Here is a 25793-nt window from a genome sequence, read left to right as displayed (position 1 = left end):
ATTCCTGAATATGAGAGGAAGTGAGGAGGAGGGTATACTCAGTCTGATAGAGTCAAAACATTCTCCAGGACAAGAATGACTCAGAAAAGGTCATTTATTATGTCAATCACACAGGCTTGTCACTCATGAAGTATAGCCTTCAAACCAGAAAGCAGAAGTGAGGGAGACGTGATTAATGCATTTGAAAGTTCTTATACGTCCCATGGGATAAGGAATTTCCCAAATGAGGAGACGAGGCTTTAAAAGGTCAAAGCCAGTCAAATTTTGGTGAGCTATTATACCTCTTAAGACCTAGAATATAATTATTATAGAATCAGAATATCTATCAGAAGCTTATTAATGATCTTTTCTCTAATTATTTCTATTCTCCCATTATACTGTTCTGTTCTATTGCTCTAAGTGGATAATTAAAATTAAGAATCAAATTCAAAATAAAAAATAGAGATCCTCATTGCTTCCATTCTCCAAAACATGTTGCTCTACTTCTTTTATTTCCATTAACTGTAGTACCATCATCCTTTTCACTGAGTTATCTTTAAACCATTCCTCTCTCTTGATCTCCTCACTTTAAATGTCAAGTCCCAACAATTCTATATCCTAATGTCTTTTCCATATGCACCCCTTCTTCCTTTCTTGTTTCTGCTTCCTTAGTTCAGGCCCTCATTATCTCTAGCCTGAAACAATTTCCTTAATGTCTCTCCGCACTGCCATAGATCTGACACAGTGCTGCCAGCTTAACTTTCCTGGAGAAAAGCTCTAATCCATCATGTTACTGTGCTAAAAAGTAGTCAATGGTTCCTCCATAACTTTCAATGTAGAGTTCAAACTCCTTAGCAAAGAATTTAAGGGCCTCCGTGATCTGAACAGAACCTACCTTTTCAGTCTTATATCCCATATCCATCTTCACTTACTTTAAATTAGAACCTGAACTCCTGGCTGTTTTAAAGCTCTCTGCCCATTCCTTTTGACTGTAATGTCCCTCCCTTCCATTTCTACCTATATAAATCCTTTCATCCTCTAAGACCAGTTAAGATCCATTTTCCTACTGAAAATTTCCATGGCTTCCTAGGCAGGTATAATCTGTCTTGTAAATTCCTATAACATTTTACCTATATAGCTCTCATGGAGTTTATCATATATTGGACGTTGAATTAGAGTTCATTTTGTATATGTTTCATATATCTTTCTAGAATATGAACTCTTTAAAGTTAAAGACTATTGTTTTATTCACTATAGGTGTGCCATATCCTATAGTATATAAGTTCTTAACCTAGGGTCCACAAATCCCAAGAGTCTATCTACAGAATTCAGGAAGTATGTGAACTCATATGGAAAAAAATCCTTTTTCACCAACTTTTAACTGAAATTTTGTGTTTCTTTAAATTATAGATGCAGACAACAAACCATGAATTCATACTATGTATGACATTGTAATCCACAGAATCAAAATATATTTTTATTTCACATTGTACTTGTTGAAGATACCCCAAAATATCTTTTATGTTTATCACTACTTCAAAATTATGTTTTTAGTTTCTCCACTAGATATTATGTTTAATGCATTAGTGAAGTAGTACTTTCTCCCATGTCACAAAACTTTAAAATTACTTAATATTTTAATATAATTCATTTTCTCTATAATTCCATGGATTTTACTTTATGCATCTAAAATAAGAATGGACCCGTAGGCTTCACCAAGCCACCAAAGGAATCAATGGCCAAAAAAAAAAAAAAAAAAAAAAGTAAGCTAGTAAGAATACCTCAGTTCTAATATAACAAAATAAGGAGAAAAACTTCTTTTTAGAAAAATAATCATTATACTATGTAGTCTTGAATAGGGTTTAAAAAAATAAACCGTGAACTATAGAATATTATGTAAGCATATTGTTTATAAAAAATCATAGTCTTGGCATTGGAAAAAGAGCAATCTTCTGTCCTCTACAATAGCTTTAAAATGTCAATTAAGATTGCTCTGTACTTCCAAAGACAATTAATTATCTTCCAAAGATTATTCTGTACATAGCTACACTGTTAGACCATTAGTCTTGTTATAAATGATAATCTGGTTCCTTGTACCTTCTTGTCACTGATCCGTATTTTATCTTCATGGAGCTAGACAGAAAAACCCAATCCCTCCTCTATATGACTAATTTTTAAAGACAACCATCATGTCATCCTTGATCTTCTTTTCTCTAGGGCTAATTACTAGTTCCTTCAGTCACTCCTCTTATTATACATTTCTGTTTCTGTTATCATGTCAATTGTCCTCCTCTGAGAATATCCCAATGCTTTTGAGTCCATCTTAAAGTATAGTAATTCTCAACTCAACACAATACTTCAGATGCATTCTATTGAGCAGGGAGTTCAATGATACTACCACTTCTTGAATGCTACATACTGTAATTCCAGTAATGCTGAGTGAGATAGCACGGACAATTTTTTTGGCAATATTCACCATGCTAACCCCACTGCACTTTCTGTCACCTAAAACTCATATTTTTTAATTCATGTGTCTGCTATTTAAATTTCCTTCAGTAATTAGTTGTGCAGATAGGAATTTTGGTCACAGCCTCTGGACTTGACAATAAAATCTATTAAATTTTATCTTGATAGATTAGTTTTAAATTTATATTTTCAGTTTTTCAAAACTTTAGCTTTGTTTCTTTTGTACATTATATTCAGTGTTCCTCCCAGATTTTTGAATTCTGTAAAGTTGGTGAGCATGCTTTTTATCATTTCATACTTATCCTTAAAATATTATATATATTAATATACACTAAAAATGCCTGAATTTCTGATGCCTAAAATATATGTACTGTAGAAAACAAAGTTCTGTGAAGTACATAAAAATATTCTTCCACAGTAAAAATATGATAAAAGATTCTTAAATGAGAGGTCTCATCCTGCAAGTGTCTCTCTTGTATCAAATCTATAACACTCAGTAATGAAGAGGAAGACTAAAAAACTAATTATTATTACTTGTAAGAGAAGAATGATTTCAAATTCCCTAGCAGTCCAGACCCTCACCCCCAAAAAAATAATCACAAATCAGTTTTTTAATTTTTACACAATAGAGCCTTCTAAAGTACTTTGAAAACCACTTTCTTAAAGAACTAAAACCATCTTTTTGGTGAATCACAAAAGTAATCTACCAATCTCATTTATTCAGTTTATTAATCTGGCAGCCTCAGTTATTCCAGAACATAGCCAAGAATGAGAAATATAAAATCTCTGAGCAGCTAGAAGAGTCAGCATGAAGTCCATACACTAAAGATCATTTCTATTACCCAGAATCTCTCAGCAGCTCACCCAGATATATTTGTGCATATTCTAAATATAGTCCAGAATGTTATGACCATCTAATTTCATAATTGGTAGATGAATAGTAGAAGCAAATTAGAAATTATTCACAACTGAGCAAGAAGTAACCTGATATTAATGGAAAAGAAACCAACGCATGCACGCGCACACACACACACACACCAAAAAAGATATCTATATCAAGCTGATACAAGAACTCCAAAATTTCATAATTGCAGAGAAATGACCATAAAACCAAACTGTCCTAATTAATTCAATGATCTCTTGGGAATAATTACATTATACCATGGGAAAGTAATTACATTTAAAATATAATAATCATCATAATACCTCAAATTTATATAATTTACAGTTCATAAGGTACTTTATATTAATTATTATAGTTAATTCTCAAAATGTTTGAGGTAAGAAGTCAGGCATTGGTACCATACCAAATTTCAATATGTGGCTCAGGGAGATTGAAGAACTTACCCAGGGTCACATGACTGTTAGCTAGGTATTGGAGTTCATAGTCTACTGCATTATTACCCTGAGTCATCAAAACAAATTTACATTTTGTGCCATATAATCTGGTTAGTAAGACAGGGAAGCATGTAATACATTTTAGAAACTTCCACAAAAGTTGCTGATCTAGTGGACACATCGCAAAAATTAATTTGAAATTTTTTAACTTTTGAGTCCTCAAAGGAATAAAATTAAGTTACATAAAAAATTCCCTTATATCATATCCCCAGTTCCCTACAATGCCACGGAGGTCTAAATTTAACTTACAATGTTAGTAATAATCCTGAGCCATTAAGTACCCTACATTTTTAAAGCCTAAAACCTGTATATAAAAAAATGAAAGAAAATACATAGTATAGCAATCACTTAGACTTGATTTATTTAGTTTAAACATAAATTAGAGAGTCTTCTTTCATCTGCTTTTTAGGACCTAGGTGCACTTAAGTGGACTCTTGTAGAGAGAGCAGAAAAGGTGGATGTGGAATGTTTCAGTAGGTGTCATATGTCAAAGAACGTCCCCCTTGAACATTTAGGTTTAACAATATTAGAAACTCTGAACTCTCAATTCCACAACATTTGAAGGTAAAATAATAATATTTATAAATTTATAATATTTATAAAAATAAGGAGAAATAAATTAGGGTTTTTTCCTCTTTAAACAGTTGATATTTTCATAATAAAACACTATTCATCAAAAAGAAATAGGGGAGAAAAAATGAAAACTAAAGTAGCTGGGAAAATTCCCATACTACCTTTCTGCAAAGCAAGGCTTATAGTCAGTTTAAAACCTTGGTTTGTTATTATTAAGAACAAAGTAAAATGCACAAAGTTTTAGAAAAATGGAGCTATCTGCTTAACACTTCTAATGGATCACAATCTGCCATCACCATGGTAACCTCTGAATAACTTTTTTCTTACTAGTGCCAATTATGCACTTCTCTGGCCCTTGAAACCCCACTCATTTTTTTTTTTAAGGCCTGGAATCTTTAAAAGAATAAAGCCAACAGTTAAGTCCACACATACCCTCTTGTTCAGTCCGAGTCATTTCCTCAAGCTTCTTCTGTTTCAGTGTGTCCACCACATCGGCAAGGCTCCCTTTGCGGCGTTCTGGGGTTCCAAAAGTAACACTGGTCATTATCTCGCGGTCCCGACTCCCTTCGTCAGGCTTATGTGGTGAGGTAGAGGTATTTCGGAAGGAATATAGGGAACATAACTTATTATTCTCTGACTCCTGGAAAAACAAAATAAAATAAAAACCATTAGAACATGTCTCTTTGCATATCATTGGTGAAAAATCCCAAACTCAGAATGACAGAGGCTGAGGCTGAGACAGACAAATAAAATATATTAACTATCTCTGCTTTAAAAGAAATACTAAACACTATAGAGGTAATAAAGGAATTAACCTGGAATTGCAGATTCCAACTGTTTTTTTTTTTTAATTAGAAAGCAGCCTAAGCGGAGCAACAACTAAATTTTTAAAAGAACACTTTAACTTCTTACTCATTTATATCCTTCATTTAAAATAGTCCAGATTTAATTATTAGTTATTAGGATTGGAAAAGTTTTTCTTTTAATTAGCACTTGTATTAGCAATGTTCTTCCCACATCCCCAAAAATATGTACATCACCAAAAAAAATCTCTAAATTTAGAACTAGTAGAGAAATTAGCTTCAAAATCCAATGTTAACTATTCACCAGAGAGGATATAAAATACCTAAATCAGCACGAGAAAGTTAGCCGACTTGAATTTTTTTGGGTACTGGGTTTGAGGCATGTCATTTTTTTCTAGATATATGTCTATCAAAGTTACAGAAATCTCTTTTTATTCCTTACCCTTACCACTGATACTTCAGCACATAGTCACACACATTTTTTTTACATGGCATTATAAAAATGGTTTGTTTTTACTTTGTTTTTAACAAGAGGACAAGTTTGTTACAGAAACACTTGTCCAAGAATTATTTCATAGTACAGAGAAGTTAGCTAATTGGTTAGAGGCTTAGATCCATTTGCAATGAGAAAATAATAGCTTGCAAATAATAAACACCTAAGAGTTTATAAAAAGAAAAGGCTTTTATATCTCTCTAAAGCAGAGCTGAGAGTTTAAAGCAACCATTATGTGACCATAGTCCATCAGCAGTCTTGCATTCCCCTTATCAATTTATGCATGCGTATTCTCTTTCCCAATAAAGAAAATTTTTTATTGTGTGAAATAAAGCATCTAGCCTTTGTAATTCTAATCAGAAGCTTGAAAATGTTAATTGTGCCTATATATCTCTCTTTCTTAAAAAAAAAAAAAAATGCCCAGCAAGCATCAAGAACCAAAGAGAGAAGCATGAGGCAAAAGTTACAGAGTTAATCACTGGTAGGAGAGGGGGAAGAAAGGAAAATGGTGTCTAGAGAACTACATTTCCATATACATTAAATGAGATAATAATTGTGTCAAATAAATGCTAGGTATTAAGGAATTATTGTTATTGTATATAGGGTGGGAATAAAACTTATTTTCATGGTTATTGGGTAGCATATAATGACATAACGTATGTGAACAACTAGGCGCAGTGCTGAGCTCATTGCCAGTGGTGCCTTGGTAAATGGTAGGGACCATTATTCTGATAGAAGGAACAGATCTAGGAATGGAGCCAAAGAGGTTTTTTCCCTTCTGGACTTAAGGAATTGTTTAGGAAAAAATATACTAGTCTTGAACTAAATTGAGTATTGTGAAGTCTGTGAATATACTGTAAACCATTGAATTATACACATTAAATAAGCAAATTGTGTGGTCTGGGTATTTTATATCTCAATAAAGCTGTTTTAAAATACTGTGAGCCAAATATTAACTTCTTCCACTTTCCCATTGTTTGTACAGTGCCAAGCACTGGGCAGATGCATATTACATTTGTGTTGAAATAAACTGAACAGGATAAGATAAATGGGCCAGGCAGGAAAGAGAGTTCCTCTTAACCTTGTTCCTAGATCTTTTCTTTCCCCAGGAAATATGTTGTATTTCATTTAATGTAAAGTGATGTATAGGAGCCTCTTCTTTTAGATGCCAGTCATAGTTAGTACATGGCTCCTTGGAATAGCCAGTTCATTTTCCACTTTGTGCAAACAAAAACCGAGTTATATTTGCCAAAACCATTTTGAACTCCTAATAGTGTTCCTATCAGAAATGTGACCCAGACTTTTTTGAATCAAAATCACCATTTGATCAATTATGCTATGATCACTTTCATTTCAGATGCAAATTAGTCTCATATCATTGCCTACAAATCAAAAACAAACTCTGACTCAACCTAAGAGATTGAAGACCAATTCAAGATAACAATTACGTAAAAGTGGTTACCTACAAGTAACTTACCATTGATCAAAATAAAGAGAATGTTCCCATCATTCCCAAATTGAATTGGAAAGATGCTAGAAGTATCTCTCTAGCCTGAGTAACAGTTGTCCTTAGAGCATTTAGGCTCCACACAATACCATTTTTTTCTCTCAGGACTAATTTCAAACAATCTTATTTACCAATGTCACTTACTTGTTAGATAGACTACATTCCTTATTTTTACTCATGGAATGTGGTCACTGCTATCCCCCACTCAGACAATAACAATGAGTTCCCACATCAATGACCCACACTGTCCTCAGCTCTATAATCTGGGTAAGGTGGCCCAACACCACCAATAAGCTAAAAAGTCATGATTTCTCCGAGAAAGCAACAAGAAGTACTTTCAACATGTCACCAAGGCAGCAACATAGGGCAGTAGATGAAATCATAAATGACTTAAGTCATATAAGTCATCTTATACTATTTTTAGGAGCAATGGAAAGGGGCAAAATTTACCATTTCTGGTCCTCATTTTTTAACTTTCTAAAACTTAAGACATATTGGCTTTTCATGAATGGAAGGAGGCCTATCTATAGTCGATTCATCTGAATAAAGAAGCACATAAATCCAAACACTTACAATGAAGAGATAACTGTTAAATAAAAGACAATAATGTCAAATTAGAAAAAGAAACATGACAAAGCATCTCTAGTTTTTGTTCTGAGGAATAAGTAATTTTTAAGTAAGCGTTCTTAAGGTGAAAAAAAGCTCAACTTATTCTGTAATTCCCTAAAAACAAACTATGAACTACCAGTTGAAGCAAGATGCCCAGTGACAGTATCCACTGAGTATTGATACTTGTCATTGCCGCATAGCTGTGGAGAGATTTGAGATGATATTTTCCTAAAGCAGTGCTTCTCAAACTTTAATGTGTAGAACTCCCTGGCAAGTATGTTAAAATACACATTCCTTCACCTCCTCCCATACCCCAAAAAGCAGGACCCAAGAATATGAAGTTTGATAAACAATCCAAGTGATTCTGATGCACAGGTCCTTTAATTCTGATGCACCCTAATTTAAGAAACACTGATCCCTAAGAAAGTAATGAAATAAACAGGCTTTGCCTTAATATTATAATATAGATATAATTATGAAATTTTTTGAAAGTTGGTTATTTGTGATTTTTTAAAATAACATAAAGGAAATTATTTCTATTCTTTTGATCTTTCTTGTGAAAAGAACCACTGTATAACATGACTAAACACATTAACATCACAAAAAGCAGAGCATATGGGACCCTAAATAAGCATTAACTCATTCAAAGAAATCTATGATAAGTTTGTTTTTTCTCAACCCCTAACCTCAGTGGCCCCACCAAACCTAACAGTGAAGAGAATTTCAAAATATTATTTAAAAGGATCCCAGAACCAATGCACACACTAAAGCAATATTGATTCAGATTACCTAGAGAGCATTTCTCTGGAAATTGATTAAACACAGTATAAAAATTGTATGTAGATGACTAAAAAGGCATGCAGTAATATAAAAAATAGTCATTAGGCAAAGTTTCTAGAAAAGACAAGCAATTTTCACGAATTAAGAATATATAATTAAGATGTTTCCATGTCTGAAGGGATAGAGAAGTAAATACTAAAAACAAAACATACATGAGGTGATGGATGTTAACTAAACTTACAGTGGTAATCCTTTCATAATATATACATATGTCAAATCATTACGTTGTATACCATAAACAAATACAATATTGTATGTCAATTATTTCTTAATAAAATTGAAAAAACAGATTAAAATAAATATTGCCTAGCTATTTCAGAAGTTATTAAAAACTGATTGCATAGCAATGGCATTAAAATAACATTAAACTTAAAAAGCCTTCTCATAGTACTATGAATACAGCAAGCATACTCAAATTTTTGAGCCTCTGTGAGTTTGCTCCTTTCCCCTAGAATGTACTACATTCTCTTTGACTATGACCTCAACCCACTCTTCAAAGCTCAGATCAAACTGCTTTTCATCCTTGAAGTCCTCCCTGACTTCTAGGCCTCACTATCCTCCTACCCACTGAACTACACATCGAAACACTTAATCAGAACCATGCAACTTAGCATTTAATAATATACTAAAATAAATTATTCATTACTATTTTGCATGTTTTAGTCATATTTGCAACTAAATTTTAGCTCTTAAAGGATTTGGGGTCATGTCTTATGCTTCTATTTGCCTCCAAAATATCAAGCAAAATGTTAAGAACACTGTTGGCTGATGAAACAACTATTCACCAAAGATTTCAAAAATAATCAAAAAATTAAGGATAAGGGTAAATATTTGCTCTGGCAATGACAGGATTGCTTATTTAAACAAAACGTTAAGAACTGAGATATTAAAAAATAAGTCATTCATTCAGTAAAAGATGGTATAGCTACACAATGGAATACCACATAGTCATTCAAAACAATATTATATATGTTAAATTTGGTGATGTTTATAGTGATGAATAATGAGCGGCAACTTGCATGTCAAATTGTAGTGATTATTTGAGGGCATTATGGTTTTATCCAAATGGTGGAATAATTTTAACTTATTGGAAATCACATTTTTGCATAAAATTTAATGATGTGGGACTATTCAGAACATATTACCAGTAAAAAGTATGTTAGTGAGAAACATCAATATACTTTTTTAAGAAAAAATTACGTACAGAGAAAAGACAACAGACTATCCAACAAAACGTTATTGTTCTTCTAAGTATTGAAATAATAGGTCATATTTTTTATTTTTGAGGTTATCTATATTTTACAAATGTTCTATCATAAATAACACTTTTAATCAGAAAATAAATACTAATTTCAAGGTTTCATATGAATACCTAAAAAGTTGTAGAAATAATTTATCTACAAGAAAAGATGTATTCAATGAACAAACAGATATATTGTAGTATTTAGTATGTAACTTCAATTTTGTTATATGTGTGCAGGGTAAATGTACATGGTCATTAAAAAAAAAAAACTTGGAAGATATACACTAAATTATTTATAGTAATTTCTAAATGGTGATGAGATTGTTGGTAATTTTTCTTTCCTTTTTTGCTTATTTGTGTTTTCCAATTTATCATTAATAAACATTGATGTACATATTGCTCATGTAATAAAGAAGAACAAAAATCATTTTATAAAGAGATACTTGGAGGAAATGTTAAAAAGAATTTAAGAGAACAGAGTTTTGCCTTCTTGAAAATGTCTAGAGGATTAGAATATTATAGTTTCCTTTTATTGAACCCAGAAAAAATAATGAAGATTTCTTTCCTTGGCATTTCTTCAGTTTAAGTCTGTCAAATAATATTTTCTGATAAATCTAATTATTTATAAAGGAATACTTGATCAGCTAAAATCTAGATCCTAATCATTATCACCCATTATCCTGTTTGCCCTCAAAAGATACATAAAATCAATTTATTTTCTCTTCCAAGTTACAGTTGTTCAAAGCATCTTAAGGGAGGGATTAACTTAATAGTCCTTTTCTAGGTGAAATCCCTCTGGTTTCTACACCTATTTCTCATTTGACATGGTTTCCAGACCCTTCATCATTCTCCTCTGATACATTCCAGACTCTAAATGTTGCTCTAAAAACGTGTTGCCAAGAACTGAATACCAAAGTTCTACATTTTCATTCTCAGCAAGAAGAAAATTAACACTTGGAAAGTTATGTACTTTTCCCCACATCACACAGGTAGAAGTGGAAGAGCTAAAATCTAAATGTAGATTTTCTGACACCCAATCCAGTGATTTTTCCTTTCCACAGGACTATAAAATCACTCTCAACAGTAAAAGGTGCCATAATTTCAATAACACTTACCTTCTAAAACTTTGCCTTGTATTTCCAGAGAGGAGCTTTACCTACTTTTATGACAGGAATTCCACTACATCATTAATCCTAATCCAGGAATTACCAAAATACCTTGTATTAGTTATCTATTTATTTAAAAAAAAAAACCCTAAAACTTAGTGCTTAAAACAACAATAGTAATTTATTATTTTTAATGATTTCCATGGGTCACAAATTCAGGAGCATCTGGGCTGGGCGATTCTATCTCAAGGTCTCTCATGAGGTTCCCATTAAGTCAGTGGCTAAGGCTGGAGTCATCTCAAAGACTTCTCTACTCAAGGATGTGAACATTTAAAGAGCTCAGGGTTGGAAGCTGGGGTTCCTTAAACATCTTCCTCTATGTCTACGTGATCTCTCCACAGGATCTTTTCTCTCCAGTATGTTGGCTTCAAACTGGCTGTACTTCTTATATCATGGTTCAGGAGGTAGTTCGGGAGGTAGTTCAGAAATAGTTCCTCGAAAAATGCATGAGTTAGGTGAAAGCTGTATCGCTGTTTCTAATCTAGTCTGGGAAATCATGCCCTATAACTGTCAATGCAATCTATTCAATAGTAAGTCACCAAGGCTTACCCATAGTCAAAGGTTTGGGAGTTAGACTCTGCCTTTTTATAGGATGGAGTTATAATTATATCCTCAAATTGTTGTTGTGAGAAAGGAAAAAAGGACTTAGGGCAGTGCCTATCACCTAAGTACTCAATAAATGATACCTACTCTTATTATTAAATTAAAATGTCCTTTGTCCAATTATATTTGGTTTCAATTTTCATTTCTGAAAATACAATCATGATAATCACTGGCACCATTTTTAGGTTTTCATCTATTCTTGTTCATCTAAGTGGAATAATGAACACTGAACTACATTACTCTCATCAATATCAATGATCAAAATTACCTTCTTCATAAAGACATCCCTAACTAATTCCACTAGGATCTAGCTCCTCACAAAGCTTCAATAATATCAACATTTGTAACTAGCTTTTCTAGGGATATTATCAATTTCCACTTAACCTAACTGCATATGGATTATCTCTACTCTGTCCAGGAGCAGCTACCACTCTAATTTACCTAGGTTTTCAGCTGCACCTTGACCAGGAATGTGAATGGACAGCCATACTGCAATTAGAGAACACAAATGGACTGAGGTTGCAAAAGTCAGATGATAAGACGTCAGGAATAGAGACAGACAGAGACCATAGATCAGAAAAGTAATCTTGCCCTACATAAAAAGAGTTGAAACCCACATACAGGTGGAAGTCATTGAAATTGGAAGAAATGAATGGGAAATGGCTTTTCTAAGCAGTGGCATGAATCCACTTCCCTACATGTCACCAGTGTAATTTTAGAGACAGAATATTATTCTCTCTTACCCTTTCCTCCACTTATTAGCAAGGCTGAAATAAGTGTGTTCATTCTTATTGCATTGTATGTTGTCATTTTTGTTTAGCTTTGTTTTCCATTTTAGTTATACTGCCTCTCCAATTACAGCTTTATACTCACTCTAATCTGTCCTCCCTATATGACTTATTGAGGTACCCAATTATAGATTTGTCCCTGATTTCTGACAGCCCCCAATCTATAGCAAGCATCTGTTTCTTTAGACACTACCCCAAATCACTCAAACAAAGCCTAAATCCTAAAAAAGTTCTTTCAAACACTCTCTTACTGAGACACTCCATGGTTCTCTGTGGTGTGAGTTCTCCCTACTGCAATGAGTGATAAACCCAATTTGCTTAACTGTAGGTGTGTTCCTGGTAGTATTTGACTATCAGGAAGGAATTAAAGGGATGCAATGTCTATAAAGAAATTAAAAACAATTAAAAACCAACTAAAAGCTGTTTCTGTTTTCTTTAAATCACCATATACAGACAATTCAACCATGTCAGTGATCGATCTTCTCTTCTAGGACAGATGACTCCATCTACCTTGGTATGCACTGCATTTATATATTTTAAATTTCAAATAAGTGTTTAAGTTATATTACATAAATTACATATGTATATGTATATTTAATATATTATCTTGAGTTATACTCTACTATATATGTACTGCTTTTTTTCTGATTCCCCACTTTAAATAAATTTTTTTTTTTGACGAACCAAAAATACCTGCCAACTGTGCTGTATAAGAGGCATTCTGCCATAGTGTTATTGCGTAACTGATGAAAAATGCTTTACCTAATCTAGATGTCAATCACTTCTTGCTAACAAAGGATATCCAACTTTCTTAATGTGTTGAAAACTAAACTGCAAACATTTATAGGTTCTTTCTCAGAGGAAAACTTATGTTTTTTCTCATGTGACATATTTTAAGGAAAAACAGATTAAAGAAGTTACATAAATGAAAATACTGAATTTGGTTCCAATTACCAACAGATTATTCTTGACAAAAGTATCATTAGATCTAATAGTAAAATGAAATGTCTTCTTTTTCTCTTTTATTAAAACTGATACTTGGTATAATATATTTACATAGCATCCTCAAAGTTGGAATAGTATCACGTCACTTTACACTATTATTATAATATTCAATAATAATAAATTTATTCATGATGTGTCAGAATATAGGTTTGTTACCAATTATTTGCTAAAATGTTACAAGTCCTGAAGTCTAAGAAGAAAAAGCTACTGTTTTTAAAATGTTATTTTGTGCAGCAACATGGATGCTCCTGGAGAATGTCATTCTAAGTGAAGTAAGCCAGAAAGAGAAAGAAAAATACCATATGAGATCGCTCATATGTGGAATCTAAAAAACAAAAACAAAAACAAACAAACAAAAACAAAGCGTAAATACAGGACAGAAATAGACTCACAGACAGAGAATACAGACTTGTGGTTACCAGGGGGTGGAGGGTGGGAAGGGATAGCCTGGGATTTCAAAATTGTAGAATAGATAAACAAGATTACACTGTAGAGCACAGGGAAATATACACAAAATGTTATGATAACTCACAGAGAAAAAAATGTGACAATGAGTGTGTATATGTCCATGAATGACTGAAAAATTGTGCTGAACACTGGAATTTGACACATTGTAAAATGATTATAAATCAATAAAAAATGTTAAAAAATAAATAAATAAAATGTTATTTTGATTCAAAGAAACATACAACACCAAAAGTTTTTTAAATGGCCTCATTATCATAATATTTAATAAATGGAAGTAAAGACAGTGTACAGAGTAAATATAGAAAATATATTAAAGTCTCTAAACATCTCAAGACAAGCACATAGAAAAGCCTTGCATCATTTGTATGCTTTCAGAATACAGAATCAAAATCTCAAGATTCAAAGGTCCTTAAAAATCCAACTGCTCAACCCCATCTAGTACTTGAACTCCCTGTGCAAGACAAAGTAGTATGATAGTAAACAAAGTACAGAGTCTCTGAACCAGATTTCCTAGGTTTTCCATCCACCTCTCATATAGCCCAGAGTTAGTTAACCTCTCTCTGCCTTAACTTCCTGATCTATAAAATGGGAGTAATAATAACAGCAGTACAGAACCTATCTCATAAGGCTGTCATGAAAAATAAACTAATAAAAATAAAACATTTAGATGGTGCTCATTAAATGATGGCGTGGTGGTGGTGGTAGTGATGGTGACTGTTAGAATACCCATGACAAGTGACTTTTTGGTCTCTCCTTGAACACCTCTATTAATAGAAGATTTAGCACCTCCCAAAGTAGTCCCTTCCATCTTCGAAAGGTTGTCAAACATTCTTATTTACAGGAATACGAATTCTTCTCTTTCAACCTATAGTTCATTCCATTCCATGGGAATATTCAGAACAGCAGCATTTTCAATACATACACACAGCTATTATAGTACCCTTATATCTTCTCTTTTTCTAGGCAAAACATCCCTGTTTCCCTAATTTCTTCCTCATAAATTATGGTTCAGCCATCCTGCTCATTCTCCTCTGAGTATGTTACAATTTGTTTCTCTCTCTCTCTTACGTCCCCAACACATGAAGCAACATTCTATCAATGTTCAGCTAATTAGCTTATTCATGTGCCTACCAACTCGAGGCCATTACTTTCATCTGGAAATTCATTATTATTCAAACTACCATATGATACTCAAACAACACTACCAGGCTAAGCCGAATTGGCTAAGACAATTTTAACCTTATATCAAGAAAGTTAGAAGTAGAAAGAGATTTAATGATTATAGTTCAAATCTTTCTCTTTTTTCAAATAGGCTTTTTAAATTTTATTAGGAAAAAATTTTGAATATTCAGAAAACTAGAAAGAATAATACAATAAGTACTTTTATAGCCATCAGCTAGGTTAAACAATTAGGTTAACACTTTGTCATATATATGCTATGTATGTATGTATCTGTCTATGTATCTTAATTATATTGCTAAACCGTTTTAGAGTATGTTATTGATATCACATGCCATCTTACCCCTAAATACCTTAGCATGCACCTGCAGAAAATAAGCTGTGGAGCCCAGTGGTGACTGCTTCTGTGTGCTTTGAATCTTTCATTTTTTGAGATGAAGAAACTGAAGTCAGGAGATATGAATTGACTTCCTTAAGGTCACACAGCAAATTAGTGGCAGAGAAAAACATAGGCCTTCTATGGAGTAACAATCTCTCCTCTAAATTATGTTTCCTCTAAATAACCCCAGGGAAAATATTTCCACTGAATCAAAAGGATGTTTTCTTTGACAATTTGAGGCACTGGGGAAAAGGGGTGTGATTATGCAGAGGTTTCAGAAGTATAATTGGACAAATTCTTATAGAGCAAGTTTCTATGCATGGAGACTCAAATGATTCCATAGAGCTTTTCTTAAGAGGTAACTACTTGCTCTTGTGTCAAGTTTATTATCCTCTTGCTCTTCTGCTTTGCAGTTGTTTTCTTTTCTCCCTCATTTGAGAGATACCAGTGCACTTACAAAAATAACTGTATATTTTTACATGTAATCAACAAAACAGATAATATGCTTTAAACTAACTGAAGTCTACAAAGGAAGCTTAAGTTGTATGCATATCACAGGATCCAGGTATCAGTCAGATCACCAGGAACCCATTTTTGCTTAAGTGTCATCCAAATGAGGAATACTGAAGAGCACTTCGAGTTGGTGGACAAACCTCAGACATCAGAATTAAGTAACTAAAGCAAACAAGTCAAAATAAAAAAACTCCCTACTCTCTACCAAAACTAGGAAAATAGCCTTTAAATTAGGAAAGTCAAGGTACCAAAGACCTGTTGTTTGACACTAGCTCAGAGTTGGCAAGAAAGAGGAGTAATTACTGTATGGCATGAGTAATCCTTTGAAACGCTATTTAATTCAGCTTCTGAGAAACCTGTCTCTTAATTCATGACAGAAACTGGGGCTGTTGTGGGAAAGGGGGGTTCTACAAAATTCAAGGGTATCACAGTAGCTTCAGTGAAAATCGAAAAGGTACAAAAAGTTTTAGGAAAAAAGTAAGGTAGTCCAGATCCACTAGGAAAAGGAGTAGGATTTAAGCCCTCAGAAACAAATATCAGTACGATAGTTACCTATGTATTGGTCGTCTATTTTTAAATGATGAAGCTGACGTCACATAAAAAAGAAATAGCTCAGAGTATACTCTTCATTCTTCATTAATCTTAACATTAAAAAGTACCAGAGCCCAATCAAGGTCTGTCAAATCTGTTTGATCCTTAATAGAGATCATGCTCTATTAACAGTAAAGTCCTTCTATGGACTAGTTCGTCTGAAGAAGAGCAACTAGAGCACAGATTGCTCTATATGTCAAACACACTGAGAGTATATAGTTTGAGAATTTATATTTAAATATATTTTGAGAATTTCACCCACCACAAAATCCTTCAAATTTCCTTCTAATATGTATATAATAGCTTACAAGAAACTCCTTGTAATCTAGAAATTTTAAAATAACATCTCTAGCTCTCTGATTAAAGATTTTACAGATAGAACAAGTTCAGAGACTAAAAATGATTCCGCAGAGGCTATGTTGCTCATAAAACATCTATCTATCTATCTATCTATCTATCCATCCATCTATGAGTATTTACATTTCCAGAAAAAGGAAAACTAGGCACAAGACTGTCACCGATTTACCACAAAGCAGCAAGTAGAAATCAAATCTGTCATCAGATATCCCCAGTGTCTGGAGGTTGTGCATTGTTCTACCTGAAGAGACCTTGGATAAATGGCTCATTACAACCATACAACCCATCCTTTTTTCTCTGTGGAAGGCAGTGGGATGTGAGCTTTAATTTTTCTCAGTTTCCAGAAACTCCCAAACTCACATTCAGATCCGTTCCTTGCCCTACTGTGTCATTATTCCTCATGGATCCAAGAGAACAGTAGTCAAAAGGAAAGCTGAAATCTAATTTTACTATCAATTTCAAAAAGCAAAATAAATTAACTATAATCAACTTCACATACAAAATATATTCAGTGCAAGAACAAAAAAATGAATAAAGGCATTTTGGTAGAAGCATACCATGTATAAAAAAGACTGATACAACTAAAGGCCAAATATTAACTCTAAATTCAACAGCAAATTTTTTCTCAGTTTATTCATGAATTACATTAGTTTAATCCTGGATAATCCACAATTATGTAAAAGCTACTAATTAACCACTAGAACTTATCAAAAAGTTCCTAAATAATAGTAATTCCCAAAAAATGATCTAATTCTTTGGGTTTCAAGGTAAATGAATCTCTTCTATTATATCACAATAATCTATCTACTGTTGAATAAGGGCACATTTCTTCCCAAAAGTTTGATAAACTTGAGAATATTATATTCTAGGTATTCTTAATACACTGTCAGTAGAAACAAATCAGAGTTAAATTATAATCAAAGTAAAAGTTTACAAAATAATTTCCAATTACTTTATTAAATAAGGTTTCCCATTTTCTAAGGTGCTAATGAAATATAAAGAAGATAAATGAAATGCATAAATATTCATTTCTAATATTTACCTGATTGTAAAATTTTATTAGCAAAGGTTTGTAATTTATACCTTGGATTTGAGAATGTGGTGTACACAGAGATATACTACTGAACTCAATTTGCATCACCTAGAAAAATAATGCCTAGAGGTCACAGGAATATAGTAATACCAAGATAATACATAAAAGGTTAATAGTATAAAAATAAATGTATCATAACACTGAAAGCTATATTAACAAAAGAAGTAATAGCTTAAAGTTGTTTTTCTTTATAAATATTACATTTTTCTTAAAAAGCAAGGAGAACCTATTGCAGAGGACAAACAGTGGGATAATTTTCATATCAAGGTAATTAAGGCATATTTATTAGATGCATTCAAGAAAGATTAGATACGTTCATAGAGGGAACAGAGTAGGGTCTTTCCTGCTTAGTGCAGGAGGTTTGACTCAATAATCAAAGAGAACCCTTACAATCTCATCTCCGAATGAATTACAGAAGCAGGATTTGTTATGCTAAAGTTGACTTTATGAAAAGTAATGCTCTCCAAATTAAAATAAGAAGGTAGATCTGGAGTACAAACACAATCCCAGGTTCCTGCTCCCAAGGCAATGTGCTGCCTATCATAGGTATCACCATCTTATTCATGCTCATCTAGAAGGACCTTAAGAATCATATCTCACTCCAATCATGAAAAAGTTCAAATTAGTCATGTAAATGACTGCATCCTATATAATATAAATGTTATTTTCTATACCATGTTGTTTAGAAGAATTACAGAAATGTGCAGATTTCTTTATTCCAGCTATATTTCACTATAGTGATGTATCCAGGTCATCAGTGGGCAAGAAGGAACTCTGTACAACAATGTGTACATTAATCAGAACAACCTATACATTGAACTTTACTTGTGGAGTTCAGCTTTAATCAAAAAATTACTGGTGTCCTGAGATCAGCTTCCAATGATTCATACTGACCAACTTTGACAAGTAGCTTACTTTAAAAAAAAAAAAAAAAAAAAAAAAAACTTCTACTACTTTCAAATCCCATTTAAATTTATCAAGAAAATACAAGCTTTGTGGAACAGGCCTGCTCAATCAAGCTGTTCTGTTAGACTAGATCATATCAGATTTTCTATTAGTAACCAAGTCTTATGTTAAATAATTATCAAAAAATGACTTCTCCTACATGTCTGGAAATGCTATAGAGCCCAAGCTACACTTTAGTCATGAGGGAATACTTGCAAATGGATATTAGAGGAAAAATCAAACCACAGGAGCAGTCCTGGCATGATGATGAGGTGTACCCTAACAGCATATTGGTGAAAGAAATGAAACAAAATATTTATGAGACATAAATGTATCACATAAAAATAAAGCAAATTGTAGGAATATTGGCTGAATCCCAGAAAAGATAATCCTTATGAACATGAAGGAATGCTGTCAGTTGTAAGTGAATGTCAGTGATGGAATTCGTTAAGAGCTTCGTGTTACAGTGAGAGCTCTGCAAACTCCAGTTGCTGGATCTTATACAGCCCGAAAGATTAAAATAAAAATTAACATGGTTTATCCTTCTCCTTGAAAATATTCTGTATTCACAATTTTATTACACTTAAAAAAAAGAAAAGATACTGGGGTCTGATTCTCCTTGAACTGTGAAAATTTTTAAAAATGCAAAAAAGTCTTTGCACAGATGTACTGGATTTTTATATTTTGGCAGGTGCTCAGTATGCAGCCCACATAATCACATGTTAATGACTGGAGGGTGTTAATCAGCATGCATACCTGATTCCTTCTTGCCCAAAGGGGAAAAAGCCCACTATTCCATAGCATGTTAATGTTTCTACTTTTGATAAAGATTTTGGTAATATGCTGTAAGTAAGAAAACTTTTCTAAAAGGTATATTTAGAAAGATGTATTATATCAATAAGAATAATGATAAAATAATTCAAATTTCCATAAATACTGAGATATTTCCAAGCAGCATACCAGTAGTCATTTTGTTTAATTTAAACAAACCAGGTTTGGGGAATTTTTTTAAATATACATTTTTTAATAGTAGGAATAAAACACTGCACATACACAGGGTGTGAAAACATAAAGGTGATCGATGTGTTAACATCGTACAGCATTAGTTATCTATTTTACTACTCACACCATGCCATAGATAGGGTTTTATTTTTTGGTTCGAATTGTAAGTTTCTGTCAGTTTCTGAGATAGGTTTAAAAACAGATAGTTCTGTGTGCTAATATAGTTCCAAAGTTATGGAAAATGGGAAATCTCCCTCAGAGTTTCCTGGAGAATGTCGTTTCATGACTCAGGGACAACGATGGACATTTTCATCTATTACCAGAAGTCTAAGTTTGAAATTTACTTAAATTGAATGAACTTCCAAAATCCTAAAAAGAGAGTGTAACTAAATTTCTCAAGAAGTCTGAACCTTGCTAGTTTATGGGTTTTTTCCCTCAGTGCTTCACAGACTAATCAGGTACCAAGAAGATGCACATAAATCTTGCATACAGTTCGGACCAGATGAACTAGTGCATTTCACCACATTTTCTAAAGTTCAGTCTCAATAAAAATGAAGAAATAAGTTTTATTTAGATGCTGCCTACTACCTTAAATTACTAAATCTTACCAAAAACTGGCAACAATTCAAGTTTTTAAAATCTTTTAAAAGGTAACAAAATTAGAAATCTTCTTAAAGTCTGTCACAATATAAAGCATGGCTGAGAAGGATTAAATCCTCATTCAAATTCATGGACTATGCTATCATGTAATGACAACAGCTCCATTCCAAGAAATGCTACAAAATCCACACCAGAATCTTTATGACTCAAAATCAACTACATAGAACACTCCAGAGTTGATTAGCAACTTCACTGGACTGAAAGCAAGAAAGGCAGAGGAAAAATTGTTTGCAAGCAAGAAAGTATTGTTCCCAACAGTTATTTATTAAATATCTCAAGATGCCTATTTTTTTTATTTCAGTTACAACAAAGGATATTATTGGCATCTTTTATTTACAGTAGAAATCTTATATTTAAAACTTTTCTAGAAGATAAAACTCTGGGGGGATTTAAGTAAATCTTTTAAACAAGGAGTTCTGAAATTCTGGGGTCCAGTAAGGTTATTTCGACTTAATTAGACTAGTAGTTAAAAGCCAGATGCATATAATCCCATTCTGGCTTAAAATACATATCAATACGAGCATGCATGTAAGTGCACAGGTTCACATGCAGGAGGTCCCAGTTAAAATCCTGTCACTTTGGGGATCTTAGAAGAGATATTGTTGGTGCCTAGCCCACATTCCCATAGCCTATCTCAGAAGTCACCTGCAAACAGTTCCTTGTTAAAAGGTTCTGTCTTCACACAAGACCATTCACCATCTAGGAGCAAGACTAACCCCTCCACCACTCCCTGGTACCAACAACTTCATTTCTTAGTCATTCTTGATTAAATTTCTGCCCTCATGTATATTACATAAAATATTCTCCTCAACCTCTGTGTGAATCTCGTCTTCTTCAGAATCTATAGTAAATCCTCAAAGAATAACCTCCCTAACTGTCCACTCCTCCACTCATCATCAAACTCTCACCTGCACTACTTCAACAGTTTTCCTAGGAGGTGCCCTTGTTTCTGGTATCATCGTCCACAATCCACTCTCTATACAGCAGCTAATGTGATCTTTTAAAAACATAAACCATGGTAGACTCTTGCTTAAAATTTTCCAATACCTTCCTTTTGCACTTGAAGTAAAGTCCAAACACCTCACTGTAGCCTATGATACCCCATAGTATCTGTCACCTGCCTGCCTCCTAGATTTCATCTTACACCATTCTCGCCCTCATCCATTCCACTCCAGGCACTCCATTGTTTCCTATTGCTCAAACACATCAACCAAAAGGGTTTTGTACTTACTATATACTCTAGCTGAATGTCTTCGCTCAAACTTTTACATAGTTGTCTTCCTTCTTGTTATTCAAACCTCAACTCAAATGTCACCTCTTCAAAAAGACCTTCCCTGGGTTGCCTGAAGCAGCCATTCTCAATCACATTTTCTTATTTAATTTTCTTCATTGCACTTATCATTGTCTAAAATTGTCTCACTCTGTGAGGGAATGGTATCTGTCTTATTCACAAGAAAATCCCTGTGCCTGGAACTTAGTAGGTGCTACATACTCAAGAAATCTTTAACAGATAATCATTACACAATATCATATGCCAGCCACCAAATATTCCTTCATGTGTGTTAACATTAAAAAAGATACATTATACATTTTTGATGAAAAAATTATGTGAATTTATTCCTGTCTAACAAATCAGCTCTAATGGGAGCAAAAACACATATCAGGGAACAGTGTCAATATTCCTCTGCAAAAAAGGTGCTAGTACACTGGTACCATAAAGGAAATGGTAAAGGCTGTACATGGCAAACAAGGACAGTAAATTCTTATTTACTCTAACGTTTCAGCCTTCAAATGGATCTTGCCAATTAACACAGCACACTAAATTTAAAATCAAACATTTTGGTGTCTAATATAAGGAATGGTAATTAAAATCAGACAAAAATTTTTTTATCTTAAACTGGTCTTGGAATGCTGATCTCTAAAATGTCTATTCTCCACTTCTTTGCTTATGCCACAATGAACTTTTTTACTTGTTTGAAACTCTGTAGTCTCATATTTTTGGGGTGCAACATCAAAATAATTAATTTGAATTTTAACATCTAAAATTTTTTTTACTAATCAGGAAGTAGGGATTAGCAGAACTTCTCTGCTTTGTCTTTACCCTGTCTTACAGAAAAGCTCCTCTGTGGTCTTGATACTTCGAAGTAAAACCTTCCCTGCACCCAGTAGATAAGAAACTTTTAATGCCTGTTTCTAACTGTTCATGAGTGAGGGCTATCACAGACAGTAAATAGCAATGGAAAACTGAATAACTGCTGATAGAATCTTTGTTGTTGTTTTTTAGACTTTCTTTTAAATTTTATTTCTTCATAATGATTTTATGGAGTTTAATTACAGTGAGTAACAAATAGGATCCACCGAAGAGAACAGTAAGTTTCACTTAACTTCGTAACAATTCCTCTGGACTTAATATTTACTTGAAAGTAGAATGAAGTAAAATGTCTATTAAATTTTACTCTAGTCACAGTCACCCCACCCCAACACACACACACACATACACACACACACACACACACATACACACTACATGTAGGTTTGCAAGACTGTCCAGAAACCTAAAATCCTTCTATTGTTTTCCATTCCTGTAAAGAAAAATCAGTTGGTGATATGATACTTGCAGTATAAGTCATTACAGGTCTGATGTTACACTTGCTATACATTATTGAATCTATCAAATGAAAAGAGAGCACAAAGGGAATTTCCAAATGCAGCTGCTATTTCCCATTTGTTAAATCCTTTTATTATACCATATAAGTACACAGCTGGGAAATACTATAGAGTGGGAGTTAAAACAAAATATTTTGGCTTCCAGACATTCAGAATACACAAAGGCTCCAGTGGAAAGTAATGTTTGATATCAAAAGAGAGCAAAAGTTTGAAAACATTTCCAGCAAGTATGATTTCTTTTATACTAATATAACATAATTGTAAATTTAAACTATTTTGTACCACCATAAATCCCACTTAATATAAATTTGGTAAGCAAATTATTAACATTTAATTTCTGACAAAATTTTAGATCATAAAACTTTGAGAATAACTCACTGAAGCAATCTGGCACTTGTCAATATGCAAAGTAAATTTTACTAAGAAAAACAAATAAAGAATGCTCTTAAGAAGTAAAATTTGAGCTGTATTATTTCTGCCTCAGCCTATATTTTCCAGGTTAGTTATTTTGATTTGTTCATGACTATATTGGCATAAAAGCCAAAATATATCTTGAACCCATCCTTCTCTCTACCCCATCTACCTCCACACTAATCCAACCCACCATAATCTCTTACCTGGACTTTTGAAATATCCTCCCAGCAGGTCTTCCTTTCACTTTGTCTTCCTCCCATTCATTCGTACTACAGCCAGAATTATCTTTTTGAAATGTTCTGAGATCTTTCAACGGCTTTCCATTGCACTTAGAATGAAATCTCACTTCCATAATGTTATCTACAAGGTCTTGTTGTATGTATAGCCCCTACCAATCTCTCCAACGATATCTGATGCTACATTGCACTCTCACTCATTACACTTCAGCTACAAGGACCATCTTTCATTTCCTGAAACTCAGCTATATTTTTCTTACCTCAAATGGTTCATACATGATGTCCCTCTGCTATTTTTTTCTCTATTCTTTGCCTGGCTAGTTCCTATCATCCTTAGGTCAGAGAGAGCATTCTTATCCATTCTAAAGTAGGTTTATCTCATTATGTTCTCACATAGCATTCTATTTTTTTTCTTCTTAACACATACCACAATTTTAGTTATATATTTATGTGTGTATATTTATTTAATTTCTGTTCCCTCTCCTAGATATAGGCATGAAGACATAATCATGCGTATGTTGTTCACTATACAACCAGTACCTAGCAGAATGCTGGACCCAGAGGAAGTGCTTCATAAGTATTTGTTGAAATAAAAATAAAACATAACCTTATTATCTTGCCAAAAAGTTAGTAGCAGTGACTGGATATCTATTTCACCCATTCTTTGCTGGAGGTGTAAAACGAACCGCTTAAGTTCAGTCAGAAAAACAGACTTTTAGCCTTGCTTTATTATACCTTCTCTCTTCCCCCTATGCAAGGAAAACAAATCTTTCAGTGGCTTTCATTGCATAATGATGGTCCTCTTTGAACCTAAAGTTAGTGTAGAACAGTCTTATTTTTCTTCTAATCCCCTATTTCTCACCCACTGCTCCAGAGCACTAATTGTGCCTGCAAAATTATCTGAAAAAGAAAAACGTCTGTCTCCATAAATTATGGAATTAAGTATTTGAATTGGTTCTAAGACATTAAACATAAAGCAAGAATTTAAATATTTGTTATTAGTAGTAAAGGTATTTTAAAATAATACCTTATTTTTTATTAAGGAATAAAACTTTTCCTCACTTCCCACTAAAAATATTTTTCATCAATTTAACCAAAAGTTAAGAAATGTAAAGCAGGGTTTAAAATTCCTAATCTAATATGTTAAAATTTTGGTCCATTCTAAATGCTAAAAAATTGAATATTTTTGCTTTAAACTAGACATTTAATGTCACTTATTATGGTTTCTGTTTTGATGGTTACAGATGGAATTTAACATGAGAAAGCTGGCTAATACACTACATGAATTTGATGTTTTTGTTTCTACCTTTAGGGCAAACTCCTGCAGTTTGATTAAATGAGACTCAGGAGCTTTGTATGTCCTTCTGAAATTAATACATAGGCACATAAGTGAGGAAAGCTTTATTATAAATCAAGAATGACTATTAAAAATGATAAACACCTGCATTTCCTCACTGAAGATGTATTCACCATATGACCTCACTTATATAGACATGTTTGTTTAATATAATTTTTCAATATTAATACACAGCCACAGTTTATTGAATCATAACAATTTTGGGGTATTATCAAGTTCATCATCTTAAATACAGAGAGTCAGAGAATAAGATAACCAAATCTCCCCCAAAATTAAATTAAATATCTTTTGGCAACTTGACCTAATAATGGACAAAAACTAACCACAAACCATTTTCCAATTTTTCCCACTTACTAGTATGTTAAAAATATACATGGTAGCTGTTTCATGGACTGAACACAAATAACTCTAATGATACATATTTTGAGCTTTCTCTAAAACCTGTTTGTAATGAGGTAA

The 25793-nt window shown here is 33.1% G+C and overlaps 1 protein-coding gene across 16 annotated transcripts in view; it reads right to left on the bottom strand.

Annotated features, from left to right (window-relative positions):
- SOX6 (SRY-box transcription factor 6) overlaps positions 1–25793 on the bottom strand; it is a 556086-nt gene that overhangs the window by 306140 nt on the left and 224153 nt on the right. For all 16 annotated transcript variants that reach the window (XM_064492548.1, XM_031459958.2, XM_064492549.1 and 13 more), the window contains one exon: positions 4849–5056. In XM_064492548.1, the coding sequence (XP_064348618.1) occupies positions 4849–5056 (208 nt within the window). The remainder of the gene's footprint in view (positions 1–4848; positions 5057–25793) is intronic.

This window comes from Camelus dromedarius, chromosome 12 (genome assembly GCF_036321535.1).
Source record: "Camelus dromedarius isolate mCamDro1 chromosome 12, mCamDro1.pat, whole genome shotgun sequence".
Lineage (NCBI taxonomy): Eukaryota > Metazoa > Chordata > Mammalia > Artiodactyla > Camelidae > Camelus > Camelus dromedarius.
The sequence above is the reverse complement of the archived record's forward strand: the minus strand, read 5'-3'. Positions and strand labels throughout refer to the sequence as shown.